This window comes from Pseudorasbora parva, chromosome 17, assembly GCF_024679245.1.
Source record: "Pseudorasbora parva isolate DD20220531a chromosome 17, ASM2467924v1, whole genome shotgun sequence".
NCBI classification, from domain to species: domain Eukaryota; kingdom Metazoa; phylum Chordata; class Actinopteri; order Cypriniformes; family Gobionidae; genus Pseudorasbora; species Pseudorasbora parva.
Window position 1 is genome coordinate 26057559 of NC_090188.1, and position 20049 is coordinate 26077607.

Sequence of the window (20049 nt, forward strand, 5' to 3'; positions counted from 1 at the left end):
TAGAAGAATGCCATACAGTTATTGTGTTTTATCGTGAAAAGAGAGTTCTGCATCTGTATTAAAATCAACATATTAATGATTTGTCTCTCATTCACCCGCAACCCTCTTGCAATGCTATTTTTTTATTACTTGACCCGCCCGACTTGTGCATTACCTGCAGTATACACTATACTGGCAAAAGTTTTGGGACACCAGCCTTTACATGGACATGAACTTTAATGTGATCTCATTCTTAATCTGTAGGGTTTAATATGGAGTTGGAGCTATAACAGCTTCAAATCTTCTGGGAAGTTTCCACAAGGTTTAGGAGTGTGTTTATTGGAATTTATGACCATTCTCATAGAAGCACTTTTGTGAGGTCAGGCACTGATGTTGGACGAGATGGCCTGGCTCTCAGTCTCCGCTTTAAATTCATACCAAATGTGTTCTTTCGGGTTGAGGTCAGGACTCTGTGCAGGCAAGTCAAATTCCCTCACATGAAAATCACTCATCCGTGTCTTTATTGACCTTGATTTGTGCACTAGTGTGCAGTCATGTTAGAACTGGAAGGGGCCATCCTCAAAATGTTCCCACAAAGTTGGGAGCATGAAACTGTCCAAAATGTCTTGGTATGCTGAAGCATTAAGAGTTTTCTTTTACTGGAATGAAGGGGCCAAGCCCAACTCCTGAAAAACAACCTCATTGGTTGTTTCTGCTTATGTCCAATGCATGTACTGTACACTTTTGCATCCGACACTTGGTGATGTAAGGCTCGGATGCAGCTAAGCTAATCTGAAGGTCTCAAAAGTTTAAAGGTCTGTAGCTATTGACTCTGCATAAAGTTGGCGACTTCTGCGGACTGTGTGTCTTAGCATGCAGTGACCCCGCTCTGTAAATTTATATTTACTGTAGGGATGTCAACGATTAATTGATGATCGGTTAATTTCGATGATCGGTTAATTGTCGATAAGACATTTAATCGATAAGACTTATCGATCATCGATTAAGAAGGGTCATGCACATGTGTGCGGCTCAACCGCAAAACGGGAGGAAAAATGAAGCGAGCGTGCTCAAGTTCTATTTGAGACCATTTTACAGCTGGAGTTACACCTTCATCATGAATGAAAGTTTGCATGTGCATTCGCAGCCTTTTGTTTTGTGCAAATGTAAGTTGTATTATTGTATATTTATTTGGTGCAGGCCTATCTATAGCTGATTTATTTCATAAAGGGTGCATTTGGTTAATAGTAACCTAGTTAGAGGCGAGCGGTAGTAAAAGCGCTCGCGGTAGTAAAAAAGTAAAAGCGGCGGTGATCAGCTTCAGCGTGCAGCTCCAACAGCACTAATAATGACTATGATTGGGACTGTCATATTACACATTAATGAGAACACCATTGTAATAAAACATTATGATTTGTTAATTATTTGGGTTTATTTGCTGTGTGTTTCTGTTAACATTAACATTATGATTTGTTAATTATTTGGGTTTATTTGCTGTGTGTTTCTGTTAACATTAACATTATGATTTGTTAATTATTTGGGTTTATTTGCTGTGTGTTTCTGTTGCTGTTGATCCAGGAAGAGCGCATGCACAACATGAGTCACGCATTCTGACTCGCGCATGTAACTTAGTTCAAGTTCCCTTGTGCATTCGCATCAGATTGTGCTGAAGTAATTTGTAATATTACATTTATTTTGTATATATGTGATCAATCATATAGAATGCATTTCTTTTAGCGAAATAAAATGCACTAGCAAATGGGTTCAGTCAGTGCTATGGCTACCGGTTTTCATTCAGTGCTTCAGCTTTAGCGCATATTACAGAGCAATGCATAATAGGCTAACTATGATTGAGACTGTCATATTACATAACATAAATGAGAATGCTATTTTAATAAATGGTTGTAAAGGCATTGGGTTTCGGGGCCATATTCAGAGTTAGGTGACGTTTCAGCACGTTGTTCTTGGAAGAGCGTCCACACATTCTGAATAACAGATCTAAGGCGGCATTGTTGTTGTATTACGGGCTATGTTTGGTCATTTAATTCAATTATAAATCACATCGACTAATTTTACAATCCCATAGCCCTTTGTTTAGATAAAAAAAAAAATCCTTCTCATTCATTTGGTGAAGAACATGGTGTTTTGAGCAGCATTTGCACATCCTGCCATGCCGTCAGCTATAAGCCACTGCTGTAGACGCCTATTTCAGTATTAAGGTTAACGATTAATCGATTAATTGATCGTTAATTTAAACGACGATTGATCATGGGAATTTTTGTAAATTGACATCCCTAGTTTACTGTGTTGCTGCTGTTCTCAACTGCTTCCACTTTGTTATAATATCACTAATAGTTGACAATGGAATATTTAGTAGTGAGGAAATTTCACGAATGGACTTACTGCATATGCGCTAACCTATCACAGTACCACGTTTGAATTCACTGAGCTCCTGAGAGTGACCCATTCTTTCACAAATGTTCGTAGAAGTAGTCTGTATACCTAGATGCCTGATTTTATTTTGGCAATATAGTGTAGGTTTAGGTTTATAAAGGTCAGTATTTTACATAATAGTCCACAAGACAAAAAAAAAAAATCCTGATTTTATAAAAATTACCCCGTTCAAAAGTTTATGAACCATTGATTCTTAATACTGTGTGCGGTTCCCTGGATGATCCATGGCTGTTTTTATTTTTATTTATTTTTTATTTTTTGTGATGTTTGTTCTGAGCAGTTAAACTGCCTATCGTTCTTCAGGAAAATCCTCCAGGTCCTGCACAATCTTCAGGTTTCCAGCATCTTTTTCATATTTGAACCCTTTCCAGCAGTGACTGTATGATTTTAAGATCCATCTTTTCACACTGAGGACAATTGAAGGACTCAAACACAACTATTAAAAAAGGTTCAAACATACACTGATTCTATAGAAGGAAACACAATGTATTAAGAGCCGGGGGGGTTTAAAAAGGTTAAAACATTCACTGATGCTTCAGAAAGGAAACAGCCAGGGGTGAAAATGTTTGAACAGGATGATGTCCAAATTTGTCTTTTTATATATACAACATTTCAACCATTGATGTTCAAACATTTTCACCCCTGGCTATTTCCTTTCTGAAGCATCAGTGAATGTTTTAACCTTTTTATAATTTATTATTATTAGTTGTGTTTGAGTCCTTCAACTGTCCTCAGTGTGAAAAGATGGATCTCAAAATCATACAGTCACTGCTGGAGAGGGTTCAACTATGCAAAAGATGCTGGGAAACCTGAAGATCCAGGTAACGACAAACAACATTGAGAATCAGTGGGGGTTTTCTTTCTTGTGGACTATTTTTAAAAACATTTTATGTAAAAAATCTTATTGAGCACTAAATACAAAATAACACATTTTGCATGATCTCTTTCATTTTGTTAAAATGATTCACATTTTCATAGATTCTGAAAGTGATTCACATATTTTTCTTGCAACTGTATATACCTTATTGGTGTGCGAAGATTATCAGTGAATAACAAATTAGCAAACTTCAGACGACTTAAATTGCACACAAGTTGTATAGATCAACATTTTTGATGCTTGAATGCTCTAGTCCCCATTTATTTGCATGGAAAATAGCAATCAGCGCATTAGACACAATTTCCATAGATGAAAGAAGTCATGCAGGTGAAGGAGTAGATGATGACAGAATTTTAATCTTTGGTCAAACTATTTCTTTCAGCTCTGAAAACACGATTTAGACTCATATTACATGATGAGTTTTATCATATGGTTTCTCCATCGACTAGTGATGCACTAAAAAAGGCTGCTGTTCCCCTCCCTTCATTGCTTAATAATCTGCCACAAACCTCCCTGCTCAATTCTCCCCAGCGCTTTCAATGTGACCCTTAAATCAAGCGACCTCATGTTCTCTTTTCACATCTTTAAAAAGGTTTTTTTGTTTTTCTAAGCATGGCCTTCTTGGCCCGAGAGAACTGGAAGCCTTTCAGACCTAGAAAGGACCTCTTCCTTGTACAATGGCAGCTCGTCAAAGCACATCTTGTAACTTTAGGCAAATGCAGCCGGCAATACAATGCTACTTGGCTCTGTAGAAACCCTTCCGCATATTCCTCGCTCTCTGCTTTTGAGAGGGTGGAATACAGATGAGAGGATCCACTTGGCTTTTCACAGAGGAACGTGCATGAGAAAGATCTGTGGTATTTACACTGAAGCCCTCCCCACCGGGTTTGTTTCGACTCAGTACCTTTTAATTGCCTCTAATTGTTTGAAGCTTCACCATCACACAACGACGCAACAGAGAAAAAAGCCCCACACACAATCAAGTGCCTCAGAGTTCTCTTTCTCTTCCTCTCCTCAATGTTGTTCCAGAGAAAATATGCTTGCCCTCACCCTGCAACCTTTGAATATTTACATATGAAAATGAAGTTTGCTCTCCACATTTAGCACTTCATTAGCTCTCATGGTCTGGCTCTTTGAAAAGGTTGCCTGCCGTTGTTGCGCATGAATAGGCCTGGAATTACATTGATGTATGTTTAAATGAACTGAACTATAGCGTTACCTCCCAAAAATGTAACAAAGGCTGCACTTTGGTCTAAAATGTGGCTATTCACTTACAGAATACAGTATTTTACATGTTAGATGATGAATGCACAGCTTGAAGACCACCATGAGCTTCTTTACCTGAAGTGAGATATCAGTTCTCTTGTTCTCCTTTCAGTCGAGTTCTTTTCCATTAACCTCCTGAATGACATGTGAAAACTGTCTGGCGAGGTGCTTTTGTGAATCACTGGTTCGATTGCATTGAGCCCGTGCCCCAGTTAGGCCAGGGTTATTGGTTTGGTTGTTTGTGGTCGGCTTTGAGCTCCTGTGAGAGTCAAACCGCCTTGAGAATTGAAACAATCCAGGGATTCAATAAGATGGTAAACAGGTGTCTTGACTGTAAATAAGACTTTCTCAAACTCTGTTGAAGTGTGTTGGATGATTGGCCCTTGCATTTGACAGAAAACACTAGACATTCTTGTTTTTCAGGATGGATGTGTGTATGTCTTCGGAAACAATGAGAGTAAAAGTGCAATCAAACTGTGGTGCATTTCATGTACAAATGGTTTTCTTATTTCAAGTAGTTAAAATAAAATGTTTTTTTTGTGTATACTGATGTTTGAGTTGGAGAAAAAAGATTGCACCCTGTTAGCAGTGATAGTCTTTTTACATTTTTGTGCCAGCTTTGGTGCCGGATCTTGTGGTTCCTTCATTATATGAACGTCTGTTGACGTATGCAAAGACCACTTCCATGGCATTTTTAGAATTATATACAGCACCGTCAATATATACTCTTAATAATGCAGCATCGATTACTCCAGTCTTCAATGGCACATGATCCCTCAGAAATCATGCTGGTAACACTTTACTTTACAGTGTCCCTGTTACACGTTACATGTAGTATAGTAATAATAACAGTAAATTATGCAGTTATGCTGATGTGGTGCTCAAGAAACATTTCTTATCATCCCTGTTGAAAACAATTGTGCCGCTTAATGTTTTTCTATGGATAGATGGATAAAGTTATCCTCCAGGAGCAGGATCACAGTAAAAATATTTAAAAAAATTGATTATTAGAATCACAAACACCATTTCAGTCTTTCCCCTAAATTTCGTGTTTAATTCTGTGTTACTACTAATGCCGTTTCTTTGTAACTAATTGTGGAAAAGTACTTTTTGTTTCCTTTCTAGTTTAAAATTACACTTTTCCCTATTATACAATTTTAAATTCCAAATCTTTGCACATAACTGTGATTGATATTATCCTGGTAATTTTTGTGAAGGCATTGGTCAACTCCTTCAACCAGAACCCCAATTTGAGTCTTCAGTAAGCAGACATATCCTGAGGACAGAGCTGGGTAGATTACATGCAAATTGTAATCAGTTACTAATTCCAAATTACATGATAAAAAGTGTAGTTAGTAACCTAATCCATTACATTACATATTTAAGGTACAGTATTGTTCAGAATATAATATGACCATGAATATAAGAAGACCATGTCCTTTTTTAGATTTAACTTTTGGAAAAGGGCTTTTTGAAGAACAAATCTTGTCTTTTAGCATTTTGAAGGGCTTTTATTTTTTTGCTACCTATTGTTGCGGGTATATTATCAAAATGTAAAAGACACTGAATACAATACGACTTATCGTCTTATTGTTTGCTGAGTTTAATGAAAAGTTATTCATTAAATCTTAAAAATGCTCAATTAAAATAAATAATTAAAAAAATAAAAACCATAAAAAAATTAACTTTTACTAAAAGATTAAAAAAATATATATTTTGTTTTGTTTACCTGCATGTCACGTGACCATTACCTGACATCAACCATCAGAACCATGAACTTAATAAATAACTAAAACTGAGCTATAATTCAAATAATAATTAATGTGTTAATCAGGAGTTGATTATATATGCAATGTTGCATTGTAGAGAAAACACTTGTTAAAAGTGAAATGATTTATGTAAATCCATTGATCAATTGCTGTGTGTCTCAGTTTTCAATGATGGGTACATGACTAGTGGCTGGTCTGTGTGTGTGCAATTCCACAAACCTGGAAGACCTTCTGAACTTGGTCTTTGTCTGAAACCTCATTGTTAGGTTAGGAGGGAATGAGGAAAGATGTTGATTCTGAAGATGTTGAGCCTGACACGGTCGGCCATTATTTGTGTGACGCAGTCGATTTATGCAGCCTGACAATAGACGCACAAGCCCCTCAAGATCTCTAGAGCGAATGGTTGGTTGGAGGATCTAATTTTCTGCTTGTCTGAATATGAATATGACTTACATCTGCCCCCAACTCACTACCCTCCTTTTTTCTCTATCTCGCGTGTTTCGTCTTCCATGCTTTTTGAGTGGCCTTGCACTGACTGTAAAGATACCACCCACACAAAGACACCATCAAACTTTCATTATGCCTAAGTGCAGTTAATTTCAAGGGAAGCATATGAAGCAAAGAAAATACGACAATTTATCGAAGCTAGAGCACTCAAACGGCAGACTATCTTGAGCTCGTCAGCCGGTGTGTAGAAGAGAATTAACAGAGTGTCCAACGGACTGCTGTCAGGATAAATAAACCAGGATAAATAACCAAAACATGTCGTTTTAGGCCAATTTTATAGACTTAGTCTGATGTTTAACACCAAATGCATCCTTTTTTGTGAATTGCAAGGATTTTAAATCATAATGGCACGATACTGTGACTTCAGAAACCTGAAATCAATATATAGGCTGCTGGGTAGGGAAATGAAATTCAGTTGTTTTCTCTCTCATTTCTGGAGAAACAGACTCAAGTGCCCGGCTACCCTCCATGACACATTTTGCACACTTTTCCAGACTTGACAGCCTCTGGCTACTTTATTTGTTTCACAGCACGGCAGACTCTCTCCCCGAAAGACTGAACTCATACTGTTGTCGGCTGTAAAGCTAAATTAGAGAGCTAGCAAATTTCAGCAGCATCTCCTGACATACATGGCAGCAGTTGGAAGTGAGCACAGGCATTGATTGAAATTCCAGCATCTCGTTTTTTTCAAAGGCTGGTTTGTTGTTTTTTGATCAGCGCCGCTTATTAGGATTCCAAAGTGCCAGGGCTCCCTCTCAGCCCTTACATTATTACATGGAAAAAGAGACAGACGGAGCATCAGGAGGAAGCCACATCTCAATTGAGTTGCAGGTTCACTCAAGCGTTCACTTGACATCCTTAACTTTCTCACTTTGGTGTCTGTCCATGCACTTTAGACGCAGTGCTCATCTCAAAAAAGTGTTTCTTGTTTCTTTACGCATAATATATGAGTGTGTACTTTGTATAATTGTTATGTAAACTCACCTAAAGGATTATTAGGAACTAGGGGTTCAGCTAGAACAACTTCCGATTTTTTAAAGTCGACATTTATGTGATGAAAGTCGAGTCAACGTCGACTAGTCGCTGATGATGTCATTATTGAACAAATAAGCCTGAACCTTGAGCTGAGACGCGAACAAGGATTTTCTTGTGCACAGGACAGCTATGGCATATGACACTGCACTGCCCATAAGGTTATGGGTCCAACTCCTACATAACAGCTTTTGTATAAGTTATTTTGTCTGCGAAGATTTGCGAACGCAAGGCAAGTGGACTCTCTTACCCAAACTACGTCTGGGAAATAATAACGTGAAGCTTGAGCCAAAGACGAGCGAACAAGTTCAGACACGACTAGGGTGACATTTAAGGAATAATAATCAGGGCTTGACATAAACACCTGCCGTTTGTTTGGTGTATTTCGGCTGTGGTGTAACAGTCACTCACACTAGTCACTATTGCTAGTCACCTACTTATAGGCTTCTCAAAAAACATCTGTTATAATCGTGTTGCGCATTATAACCTATCACACGTGTTTCTATTGAGTTTATGAATTGAGTTTTATTCAGAGCGAGCTCTCACTCACTGAAATCTGCACTCAAAGCAGAGATGTACGAACGGGTGATGTACGCAGGAGATTTATTAAGCACAGTGTTTAAATGTTTTTGTTCTGTTTCAGCAGCACAAATAGTTTAAAAGGGTACTTCAGTGCTGGGAAGATGAATCTGTATTTAAACTGGGTCATCAATGTAGTAGAAATGTGAAATTATTTTTGAATTTGGAGCCTTCTAGACTGAGAAAAGACAGAAAATGTATTTTTGTCTCATGGGGATGAAAAACTACAATTCCCAGAATGCTTCGCTGCCCTGTGAGGCCATTCCCAAAGCCACCTACTGGATTACTGGGACTGAGTTGGAGAAGACACTACAATTAAAAACTGAACGTGTCTGTTCAATATAATGAGTGAGTCACCACGCGAGTATCACAGCACTGAGCACTAACTGCAGGAGTCAGATAAATGAGCCAATGAGCTCTTGAGAGCTGAGGTAATCGCGACTACACTCGCGGCATACATTCACAACGCGAGTTCAGTCTGGCACGTTTCAGTTCATGCCTTTGCAAGCTTAACTTTCATAGAAATTAATTTGAGAAGTTAAAAGACTTACATTGCTCACCATAGCTCCGTTTAAATGAGTGCCTGTAGCTGTTAGATGAGCTGTAAGTGTGACCCCACCCTCCATGTGCGGGTTCAAAACATGCAGAAATGGCTCCCTCTGTTGGCTGTAGTCTTTAGCCTTTGGCCAAACATTCCTCCTAATTTGCATCATAGGAGGAATTTTTCCAGAAATAAAATGCATAAATCTCTTGTCTCAGGGGGATATGAGGGGGGAAAGCAGAATCATTTGAATATACTTCAAGGTTTCTACTGATACAAAGCCATATGCTAATCGCTGAAGTAACCCTTTAAAACAAACACAGCAGAACCATAGCGCATTTGATATGACTAGCATAAAGTCATATCTTGGCTTGACGTTCGAGATTCACAAATTTAGGGACTTTAAAGTCTCTAAAGTTACATACAGCATTGGTATGCACGTTTGTATAAATCTGACTGTAAAGTGCTCATCTAGGTGTCGGGTATAATGCACACCTTTTGGATTTTTGATATAATAAAATAAACTGTCAAATCATGAAATATAGATTTATTTTACTGGGATACAGTTTGGGCTCGTACACAAAATATGCTAGATGTGTCATTGCTGATAGGACAGAATATTGCTTGAACATATTTATAGAGATAATATTAGAGATTATATTTACACCAAATTATTATTTGCATTATGATGTGAAATATTCATACCATTATATCCCTACTTATGGTAGTTATATTTCTCACAGATTTCTGCTCGTTCTGATATAAGATACAGATAAAGTAGCATACAGGTACAGATATGTGGTTATTTCAGTCAAAGTTGCTCTTCTATCAGCTTGAATCAGTCGGCCCATTCTCCTCTGACCTCTAGCATCAACAAGGCATTTTTGCCCACAGGACTGCCACATACTGGATGTTTTTTTTTTTTCCTTTTCACACCATTCTTTGTAAACCCTAGATATGGTTGTGCATGAAAATCCCAGTAACTGAGCAGATTGTGAAATACTAAGACCAGCCTGTCTGGCACCAACAACCATGCCACGCTTGGTTTGGAGTTCAGGAGATTGTCTTGGCCAGGACCACACCCATAAATTCATTGAAGCAACTGTCATGTGACTGGTTGAGTAGATAATTGCATTAATGAGAAATTGAACAGGGGTTCCTAATAATCCTTTAGGTGAATGTATATATAAATACACACATATTTCTTAAATATACATATTTAAGAAATATTTGTTATATTTAGATATACACAGATAAAATATATGTATTATAAATTATATAAATATATACAGTATATACATATGTAAGAATGTGCAATAATTATACATAGTACACACATATGTAAACAAAAACTTTTATTTTGGATGCAATTAATCGATTTGACAACGCTGATGTAATATTGTAATTTATTTCATGAAAAATAAGTATTATTTTATTAGATATTAAGATCATGTATTATATATATATATATATATATATATATATATATATATATATATATACATATACATATATATATATATATATATATATATATACATATATACATATATACATATATACATATATACATACATACATACATACATATATACATATATATATATATATATATATATATATATATATATATATATATATATACATATATACATATATATATACATATATATATATATATATATATATATATACATATATATATATATACATATACATATATATACATATACATATATATATATATATATATACATATATATATATATATATATATATATATATATATATATATATATATATATATATACATATACATATATACATATATATATATATATATATATATATATATAGTTTTTTTTTTCTTGACCCTAATCCTCTTCTCCTCTTCCATACATTTTGAATTTAGTTTTTCTTACAAAAAACGTGCAAAAAAGCAAAAACTTTTAACTTTTTTCACATGCTATCTATGGGGTAAGAAAAAAAAGTAAAAGCATGTTGTTTTTTTAATGTTTACATTTTTACATGTAATTATATATTCGATATTTTCTTAAAACAAGACCAAAATACTGATGACAAGCAATGATTCTTTTGCAGAGTACATTTCTGCACTGCCTCTGTAAATGTGTGTGATCCTTTATTTACTCCAGCTCCCCATTTGTGCAGGAACATGAGGGGGAAAAAACGCAAAGCGAGGGATAGAGAAAAGACTTGCTTCCAGAAGTGGGCGGTAATGGAAACAGCGTTGTTGAATCGTATCGCACTCGGTTTCAATTTCTCCCTCTACGGTGCCGCGAGACAAGAATGAAATGAAATTATGGCGGCGGTGTTTGCCCGTGTTCTCCCTCACCTTTCCTCATCCAGACACTCCACTGCTGCTCCATTCCTCCAATGAAAAAAAAACTTTTTTTTCCACATTCGAAACACAAATCCATCACTTGCAGCTTTGTGCCGTTAAATCAGAAGAATTTGAGGGCTGGCCACCAGGGAGAGTAAAGCATCTGGGTAGATCTTCTTCTTTAAGGTTGCATTAAAGCCACCATCTGTAGCTGGTGAAACATTGCCACCGTAACCCAAAGAATTATGATGAAATAAGCATGAAAGCGTGTAGCATCATAGTGAAAACAGAGGGCATGTTGTTTCGCTGCCAGTGTTGTGTATTGTATGTGTAAGATGTGCCAGTGTGTTTAGATGATGTTTGGGAGATGAAGGTAAATATCATTGTTCTGCAGACAAACTGTGTTGTTCGAGTGCAGAGACGATTTGCAGCGCTGAGTTGGGTGTGCTTGCATCATTCGTGTATGTATGTGCCGCAGGAAGGAGATTATTTCATGCTGTGGTTTGCTTTGGTATTTAGGCAGAGAGATAGAAGAGAGAAAGTTATAGAGGGAGTTTGAAATAGTTTGAGAATAAGGCTCACGCTGATATAGACTCAAGGCAGTTTCTAATTAATTTTCTATGCTTCCCCTTTCGTCTGCGTTTGTTTTGTTCCTCTTGAAGGCGAGAGGCTTTTGGACCATATTTTTCATGTTTAAATATTACGCATGGGTCTCATACCAAAGAACCAATAGCTATAAAGTAATCTCTGGAACACTTTAGTTTATGGTCCAATTCTCATTTTTATATAGTTGCTTATTAGCATGCAGGATATTGGCTGTTTATTTGTGAAGCACATAGTAATGCCTTATTCTGCGTGATCATATTCTACATCCCTTGATCCTACCAAATACCTATATTTATCTACTAACTAAAAAGTAGTAATTAGGAGTTTACTGAGGTAAAAGTTATTAAAGTTGCTGTCTAAACACAGTACACTTGGGGTGGTGTGATTAGGTGGTACAGATACAGACTGGAAAGGACGTAGGTTCAAGACCCTAAAAGTTACTCCAGAGATTGTTCATAAAATATGTTCAGTGTAAAAATATGCAGCTGTGTAATGTGAAATGTGAACTTTTAAAGGATTTTTCTAGGGGTGTAAATTATATATATATATATATATATATATATATATATATATATATATATATATATATATATATATATATATATATATATATATATATATATATACATATATATAGTGATATGAAAATGTGACGATATGTATCGTTGATGGAAACGATTTGATTCACAATATAGGGTTTTTTACCCAAGGCTAAACTTACTGTAGTAGGCCTATTTATAAGGTATAATTCATCCAAACACAAATTTACAAATGTAAACTGTGATCATGTACTCACCATCATGTCATTGTTCGTTCATCTTTCATTTATCGTTTATCCAAACACAAATAACACTTTGAAACCTGAGGGATTTCTGTCTCTCCTTTTAAAGTCCATTATTCCTCAATCCTCAATCCATTCTTTTTCCAACTTAAAAGATCCAAAAAATGCCATAAAGGAATCGTAAAAATAGCGAATCGAGTGTCTAATCCAAATCCAAGTCTTCTGAAGAGACACGAACGATGGTTTACGATGAAAAGATTTACAACAACACATACAAACACGGACGTTGAAATGATTGCATGATGTGATAAGAGTAAGTAAATGCAGAATTCTAATTCTTGGATGAGCTAAACATTTAGTTTGAGAGCGGCCATTTTGACAAACTTTTTTGCGACCAGAACTGTGAAGAATTGCATTGATGATCTGAAGCGCACAGGCTGCCGGAACGTCACTCGATCTTCAAGTGAAAGGGCAAACAACATTTCAATCCAGATCACATTTATTTTTAGTAGAATGATTGTTCAAAGCATTTTAGATGGTTTATTTTTACATATAGCAGGAGAGGCAGACACTATGAGCACCAGGAGAGATGCTGCGTTTCACTGACATTATTACATTAAACAACTATATATATATATATATATATATATGGAATCGTGACACGACTGTATCGTTACACTCCTAGATCTTTCATATCTATGTTAAAAAAAAAAAATCATGTTTTGGGGTATGAAAGATTGTAGTTGCTTTTTATGAGGAATACAGTGTATGGAGCCAATATAAAGCAAAAGAAACGAAAGCCACAGAAAACTTAACACATTGTTATGTGACTCTTGTTTTTTGTTAGATGCTGTCACAACAGCCAAGGAGAACAACACCAGCAGCACTAAAGGTAGAAACTTATTTGGCCTTTTAGCCACTTTATATTTGAGAAGCGGACCTGACATGACCGAGAAAAGAGGAGGAAATGGGATACAAGTCACATTTAAAATTAAAATGACTCATGACTCTGATTTAAAATTCATGGTTTATTATTTTATATTTAATTCCAAAGAAAGCAGAGCTGTGTATGTGCATTTTCAGATGTAAATGAATTTTTATGACCTTTTAGTTCTTTTATTTATATGGAAGTTGAGGGAGAAAATACAGGAACCAGGATCAGAACTTGTGTCACCCAGTTATTTCTGAGCATGTGCGTTAACCACTAGGTCATGACTCCAATTCAAATGAATCGTTTGTTATTTATACAGAAGAAAGAAGAGCATGTGTGGATGCATTTTCTAATTGGAATTTTCAGGTTATGGGCCACATTTGCCACTTTTTATTTCTGTGACAGTTGAGAGGGGCATAAGATAACAAGAGAGGCTGGTGTCATAAATGTTGCATTAACTCAAATGTTTGCTTTTTTATTTACACAGAGGAAAGGAGAGTGTTTTTTGATGTATTTTCAGAAGAAGCATGCACAGGTGTATCTCCTTATCCGGAGCGCTGCAGTCTCTCTCTCTCTGCTCTGTTGAAGCTTCTGTTGCCTCAGGCATAGCCTTTAGCATCCGCTGCATTTATTTCAGCTAGGAGAAGCACAGTAGCCAATGAGATGTCACCCAGTAGCGTCTAACTTTTAATTCCTCAGCTCAGCTGTGATCTTGAGTCATTCATTCTCTTCCCTTCTCATTCCCTTGTTTTTTCTCTCTCTCCACTTAATATGTCTAGTTGACGTGAAAGCCCAGGACAAGAGCTCACAGGAGCCCGACTCAACTCCAGCAGACAGCAGACCAAATTCTGAAGGTAATAGCAATAAATCAATAGAAACATACTAACATACCCCTCATCCTCAGTACATGTCCCAGTCTCTCTCATCGTCCTCCTCACTCAACTAAAATCTCGCAACTTTTTCCGCCCCTTATGCTGTATCCACAATTCCTTCACTTCCTTTCACTCTCATTCACTTTCTCTGCTGATCTGGAACTGCCGAGTGACCCTGATTTTTCAGAGTAAACGTGTTGGCATGCCTCCTTAAATTGAGTTTGATGAATTACCTGCATGCCCACCTCACGGACATTAATAAATCAAACACAAAGCGTGTGTGATCGGAGCGCAGAGATGACGCAGTGCGAGAAAGCTGATAAATCATGTGTGATAAGAGTTTTGCTGCGCTGTCATTTCGGGAACCCTGGGGTCAGCTTTCCTCTTAGGGCCGCACATACAAACTCCCAGCATGCCATTTATATTCATTCCTTTTGTGTTTGACAGGAAAATATTCAGTACAGCATCTTTGTGTGTGTATCTATACAAACAGAGCTATTGTTTGACTGTAATATATAAGTAATTTTGATGCCAACACGATATCGACAGACTTTCCTAACAGCAAGCGAGTTGCTTAAAGGGTTAGTTCACCCCAAAAAGAAATCGATGTCATTAATGACTCACCCTAATGTCATTCCACACCCGTAAGACCTCCGTTCATCTTCAGACACAGTTTAAGATATTTTATATTTAGTCCATGTCCAGAAAGGGAATAAAAACATCATCAAAGTAGTCCATATGTGAAATCAGTTGGTTAATTAGAATCTCTTGAAGCATCAAAAATACATTTTGGTCAAAAAATAACAAAAACTATGACTTTATTCAGCATTGTCTTCTCTTTTTTGTGTTCAATCCTCAAATAAAGATTCAAACGGTCATGAATCAGCGTATTGATTCATGATTCGGATCACGTGTCAAGCTGCTGAAATCACGTGACATTGACTATCCAAATCATGAATCAACCCTTTCTGGACATGGACAGTATAGTGTGCATACTAGGGCTGTGTATTGCCAAGACTCTGGCGATACAATACGTATCACGATACAGGGGTTACGATACGATATATTGCAATATATTGCGATATTGTAAGAGAGGCAATATATTGTGATATTTCTTTTTTGTGTGTTTTTGTTTTTTATAATTTAAAAGAATAAAGAACACAACCATAAGCCTAAAACACGAGACAAAGTATTTTATTTAATTAATACAGTATAATTTATATCACTAAGCGCTCCGAGCGCATGAAGTTGAAAAAAAGTCCACTCTGAGCGGAAAAGCGTGCAACATCATCACGCTTATGTTCTGTTGTCCAATCGAATGAATGAAGCGGCGGGCCTTCCGTTGTGTTGACCGTTACATTGATTTGACTGACAGTACAGGTGATTCGGGGGTTGCATAGAAACATTAAAGCGCACTGAAAAACCTGATGGCAGTGTTATCTCAGAACGTATAACGGACGCGGAGCCGGAGAAGCGCAAGGTGAAAGTGTTAGCGTTTACATTAGCAAACCCAGCTCTCAAGACAATAGCATTATTCCGCTCTTGCAGTATACAGAGCTGAAGTGTGGAATCATGTTGGCTTCAGCTAAAAAGAAGCCACTAAGGAAATCGACGAGAATCATTTTGTTTGCAAAATAGGCCAAGTTATAATCTAATACTCGGGAAACACACTAATACACTGAGAAGCATTTCGATAGAATGTACTGCACTTTTTCCTCTCAGTAACAAAATAAACACACTCCAAAACTGACAGCGGTGGCAGGAGAACGAAAGATAATAGCGATGTGGATATGGATGCACCAGCTCTGCAGTTCAGTAACGTTACTTGAAATAGCACTTTATAAAATAGACTGCTTTATAGAAAACTTCATGCGCTCGGAGCGCTCCTTCAAAAACGCGAGGCGCAGCAAGCGGTTTAAACACGAGGCGCCCAGGGTGCATAAGCAGCGCGCATAACGCTCTCTGCCAAACGAAATCCATTCAAAAAAGGCGCCACTCGCTACAAAAACGCGTTCTGTGTGATCGGGGCTACTGTGACAACAAGTAAAACAAACAGCCATTCAGTGATGAAATGGACTGATCTTTCTGTTGTTAAATAGCCACTGCTATACTGTGAACCTTTAAAACATATACACATAAAGAATCCTGCAGTCACTTTACATTTCCCTCAACTTAGATTGCACATTGCATATGATTAGTGATATAAATTATACTGTATTAATTAAATAAAATACTTTGTCTTGTGTTTTAGCCTTATGGTTGTGTTCTTTATTCTTTTAAATTATAAAAAACAAAAACACACAAAAAAGAAATATCGCAATATATTGCCTCTCTTACAATATCGCAATATATTGCAATATATCGTATCGTAACCCCTGTATCGTGATACGTATTGTATCGCCAGAGTCTTGGCAATACATAGCCCTAATGTTGAAATAATTCTTTCAGTCTTGTGCATTAGTCTAGGTTAATTGTTTGCTTGCTAACCTGTAATTCTTCATTCTGCTTATATGTTTGCTTTCCCCAAGACGGCCAAGGCGATGAGAGCACACAGGAATGAGACGACAATCAGCCTCATAGAAACGAGTGCCGGCAAACTGTGTGAAGGCAAACATCACACCAATTTTGTCCCACGCCAGGGAGTCGCCCACAAACACTGGGAAAAGAGTTGACCCCCCACTTCATTCACCATCTTTCCTTCTATTCAACCTGTATTTCCTTTCCACTTCCTCATATTGATAATAAATCAAATATATAGCTATATAAAATGAACAAATGAGAGTTTGAATCAGCGAGTGCAGAGATTGTGAACTAGAGGAGGGCTGCTATACCTCACTTGACATGCTGCTTGATCAATAGTTGTTGTTGTTTTTTAAATATGGCATCCTGGTGCTGGATTTGAACTGGGGTTAAATTAGGTAGATCGGTCAAAACGCATCCAAAAATCCTGACACTTTTAGTTACACACTGATTTGTAAGTGCAAAGCCAAGGCTGAATTGTCTCCTTCCCGCAGAGCACAGTAATGCAACATTCAGACCAAATATGATTCGGTTCCACGGCCATGTCCACCGGTTAAGATTTCTTTTAGTTGAAAAACACTAAAATGGCTGTAGATGCGCCGTTTGTGCGTGGATGAGTGTGTGTAAATACTGATGATGTCACTTTAAAGAGGTTTTCGCTTCGCGTTCGAGCTTCAGAACCAAGTCAGGTCAAACGAGGAGAACATCGCTTGATTCTGATCTCCAATCGAGTGGTGACATTCCTCCCTACTGCACGCTATATAACAGAGGCGTTCATGCGCTCCTCTGCTTTGAAACGACACGTCGCTCGCAGAGCCCCCCTTTAATCTCTCAAACGAGCATTGATCATGTTTCGTCTTCAAAGCTGCTCTGACTACTGCGAATGCCTGTAAAAAAAAAGAAGAAAAAAAAAGGAAAACCTGTTGTGTCTGACTGACGTGGTCGTTTTTGATGAGTGCGCTAACAAATTCATTCCCTCAAGTGTATCTAGATGCATGCCAGCATTGTTTCAAATGTTTCGTTTACAGTCCCCCTCTCTCTGTCGGTCTCCCTCACCCTCACACGCATAAACAGGTATCAGTTGCAAGCTCTCAGTATTTTACCAGATTGTCTCTGCATCTCCAAAACTCTGCCTTATTTCACGAGATAGGTAGTACATAATCACAACTGGTGATGGCAAAAATAAAAAGCTAATAGTAAGCGTGCGGCTTTGAATGAATTAAATGCTACTATAAGATGATGAGTGATGCATTTCTTTTAAACAAAAAAAAAAAGTTTTTCTGTCTATTTGTTTGGGTTTTAATTTGGTTGTTTGGTTTTCTTGCATATGATATTTTTTGGGTTGATGATTAAAAAATGTATTCAAAAGGTTAATTTACTCCTTTAAGTGGTGCCATACTGTATATCAGATGAACTTCTGCCTTCATCCTTTGATGTTTGCTTTGCTATAAAACAACTATGAATAAAGTTATAAAGTTGTTTCCCTGGACATGGTGTCTGTGGTCATTGGTTTTTAGATTTGTGCAGAAAATAAGGTCTGTGACTAACAAAAGATTTGGACATTTTGTTCATCATAATAATCTTCACAAATGAACATAACTTTTATGAATTTTGAAGTGTAAATACAATCTTCAGAAGTCAAAAGCTAAACGTGGGCTATAAACTAACTACAACTCTGTTTAAAATAATTTTACCTGAAAAGGTAATAGTTTGCAAGAGCGTGATTATAAACGCAATGTGGATGTGAAAGCAGACGAGTGAGTAGATGACTTTACCTGTTCGGTTGATGTTTAATGTCCCCAAAAACCTCTGTTGTCCCATTTAGCCACTTTAGAAAGTAAAAGATGTAAGAAGAAGTAAAAGAAGTAATTATGTATTTTATATCATAGAATAAAGTGTGAACACATATTGAGCTTGTGTTCACCATAGACATTTAACCAATAACCCGTTCAAAAAACCCATTGACTTCAGGACAATCGAAACCAGAAGTTAAAAATGACTCGTACTCTTTACTATTACTCTTATTATATTTGAATGTGCCATCAGCATTCACTTTTCAGCTACTCTGAAACACTTGATGGATAAGTTCTTTGTTTTGTGTCTTAAGAATTGTGTTAGTTTGCAATACAGTTACAGGTGCTGGTCATATAATTAGAATATCATCAAAAAGTTGATTTATTTCACTAATTCCATTCAAAAAGTGAAATGTGCATATTACATTCATAAAACACAGACTGATACATTTCAAATGTTTATTTATTTAAATTTTTATGATTATAAATGACAACTAAGGCAAATCCTAAATTCAGTATCTCAGAAAATTAGGATATTACTTAAGACCAATAAAAAGAAAGGATTTTTTTGAAATCTTGGCCAACTGAAAAGAATGAACATGAAAAGTATGATCATGTACAGCACTCAATATTTAGATGGGATTCTTTTCCCACAGTTACTACAGCAATGCGGTGTGTCATGGAGTCGATCAGTCTGTGGCACTGCTCAGGTGTTATGAGAGCCCAGGTTGCTCTGATAGTGGCCTTCAGCTCTTCTGCATTGTTGGGTCTGGCATATCACATCTTCCTCTTCACAATACTAGAAAATCTATGGGGTTAAGTTCAGGCGAGTTTGCTGGCCAATTAAGAACAGGGATATTGGTCTTTAAACCAGGTACTGGTTGCTTTGGCACTGTGTGCAGGTGCCAAGTCCTGTTGGAAAATAAAATCTGCATCTCTATAAAGTTGGTCAGCAGCAGGAAGCATGAAGTGCTCTAAAACTTCCTGGTATACGGCTACATTGACCTTGGACCTCAGAAAACACAGTGGACCAACACCAGCAGATGACATGGCGCATCAAACCATCCGCAGTGGCTCAGTGGTTCATGTAGGTTGTCTACAAACCAGAAGGTTGGTGGTTCGATCCCCGGTTCCACTTGACCAAGTGTCGAAGTGTCCATGAGCAAGACACCTAACCCCAGCTGCTCCCGACGAGCTGGAT

The 20049-nt window shown here is 37.1% G+C and overlaps 1 protein-coding gene across 1 annotated transcript in view; it reads left to right on the forward strand.

The window, feature by feature from the left end:
• The window catches only part of macrod2 (mono-ADP ribosylhydrolase 2), a 667187-nt gene extending 648643 nt beyond the window's left edge, over window positions 1-18544 (forward strand). Inside the window, exons 18-20 of the mRNA XM_067422444.1 lie at window positions 13580-13624; window positions 14443-14517; window positions 17064-18544. Coding sequence (XP_067278545.1) covers window positions 13580-13624; window positions 14443-14517; window positions 17064-17095 — 152 coding nt within the window. The 3' untranslated portion in view covers window positions 17096-18544. The remainder of the gene's footprint in view (window positions 1-13579; window positions 13625-14442; window positions 14518-17063) is intronic.
• The last annotated feature ends 1505 nt before the right edge of the window (window positions 18545-20049 follow it).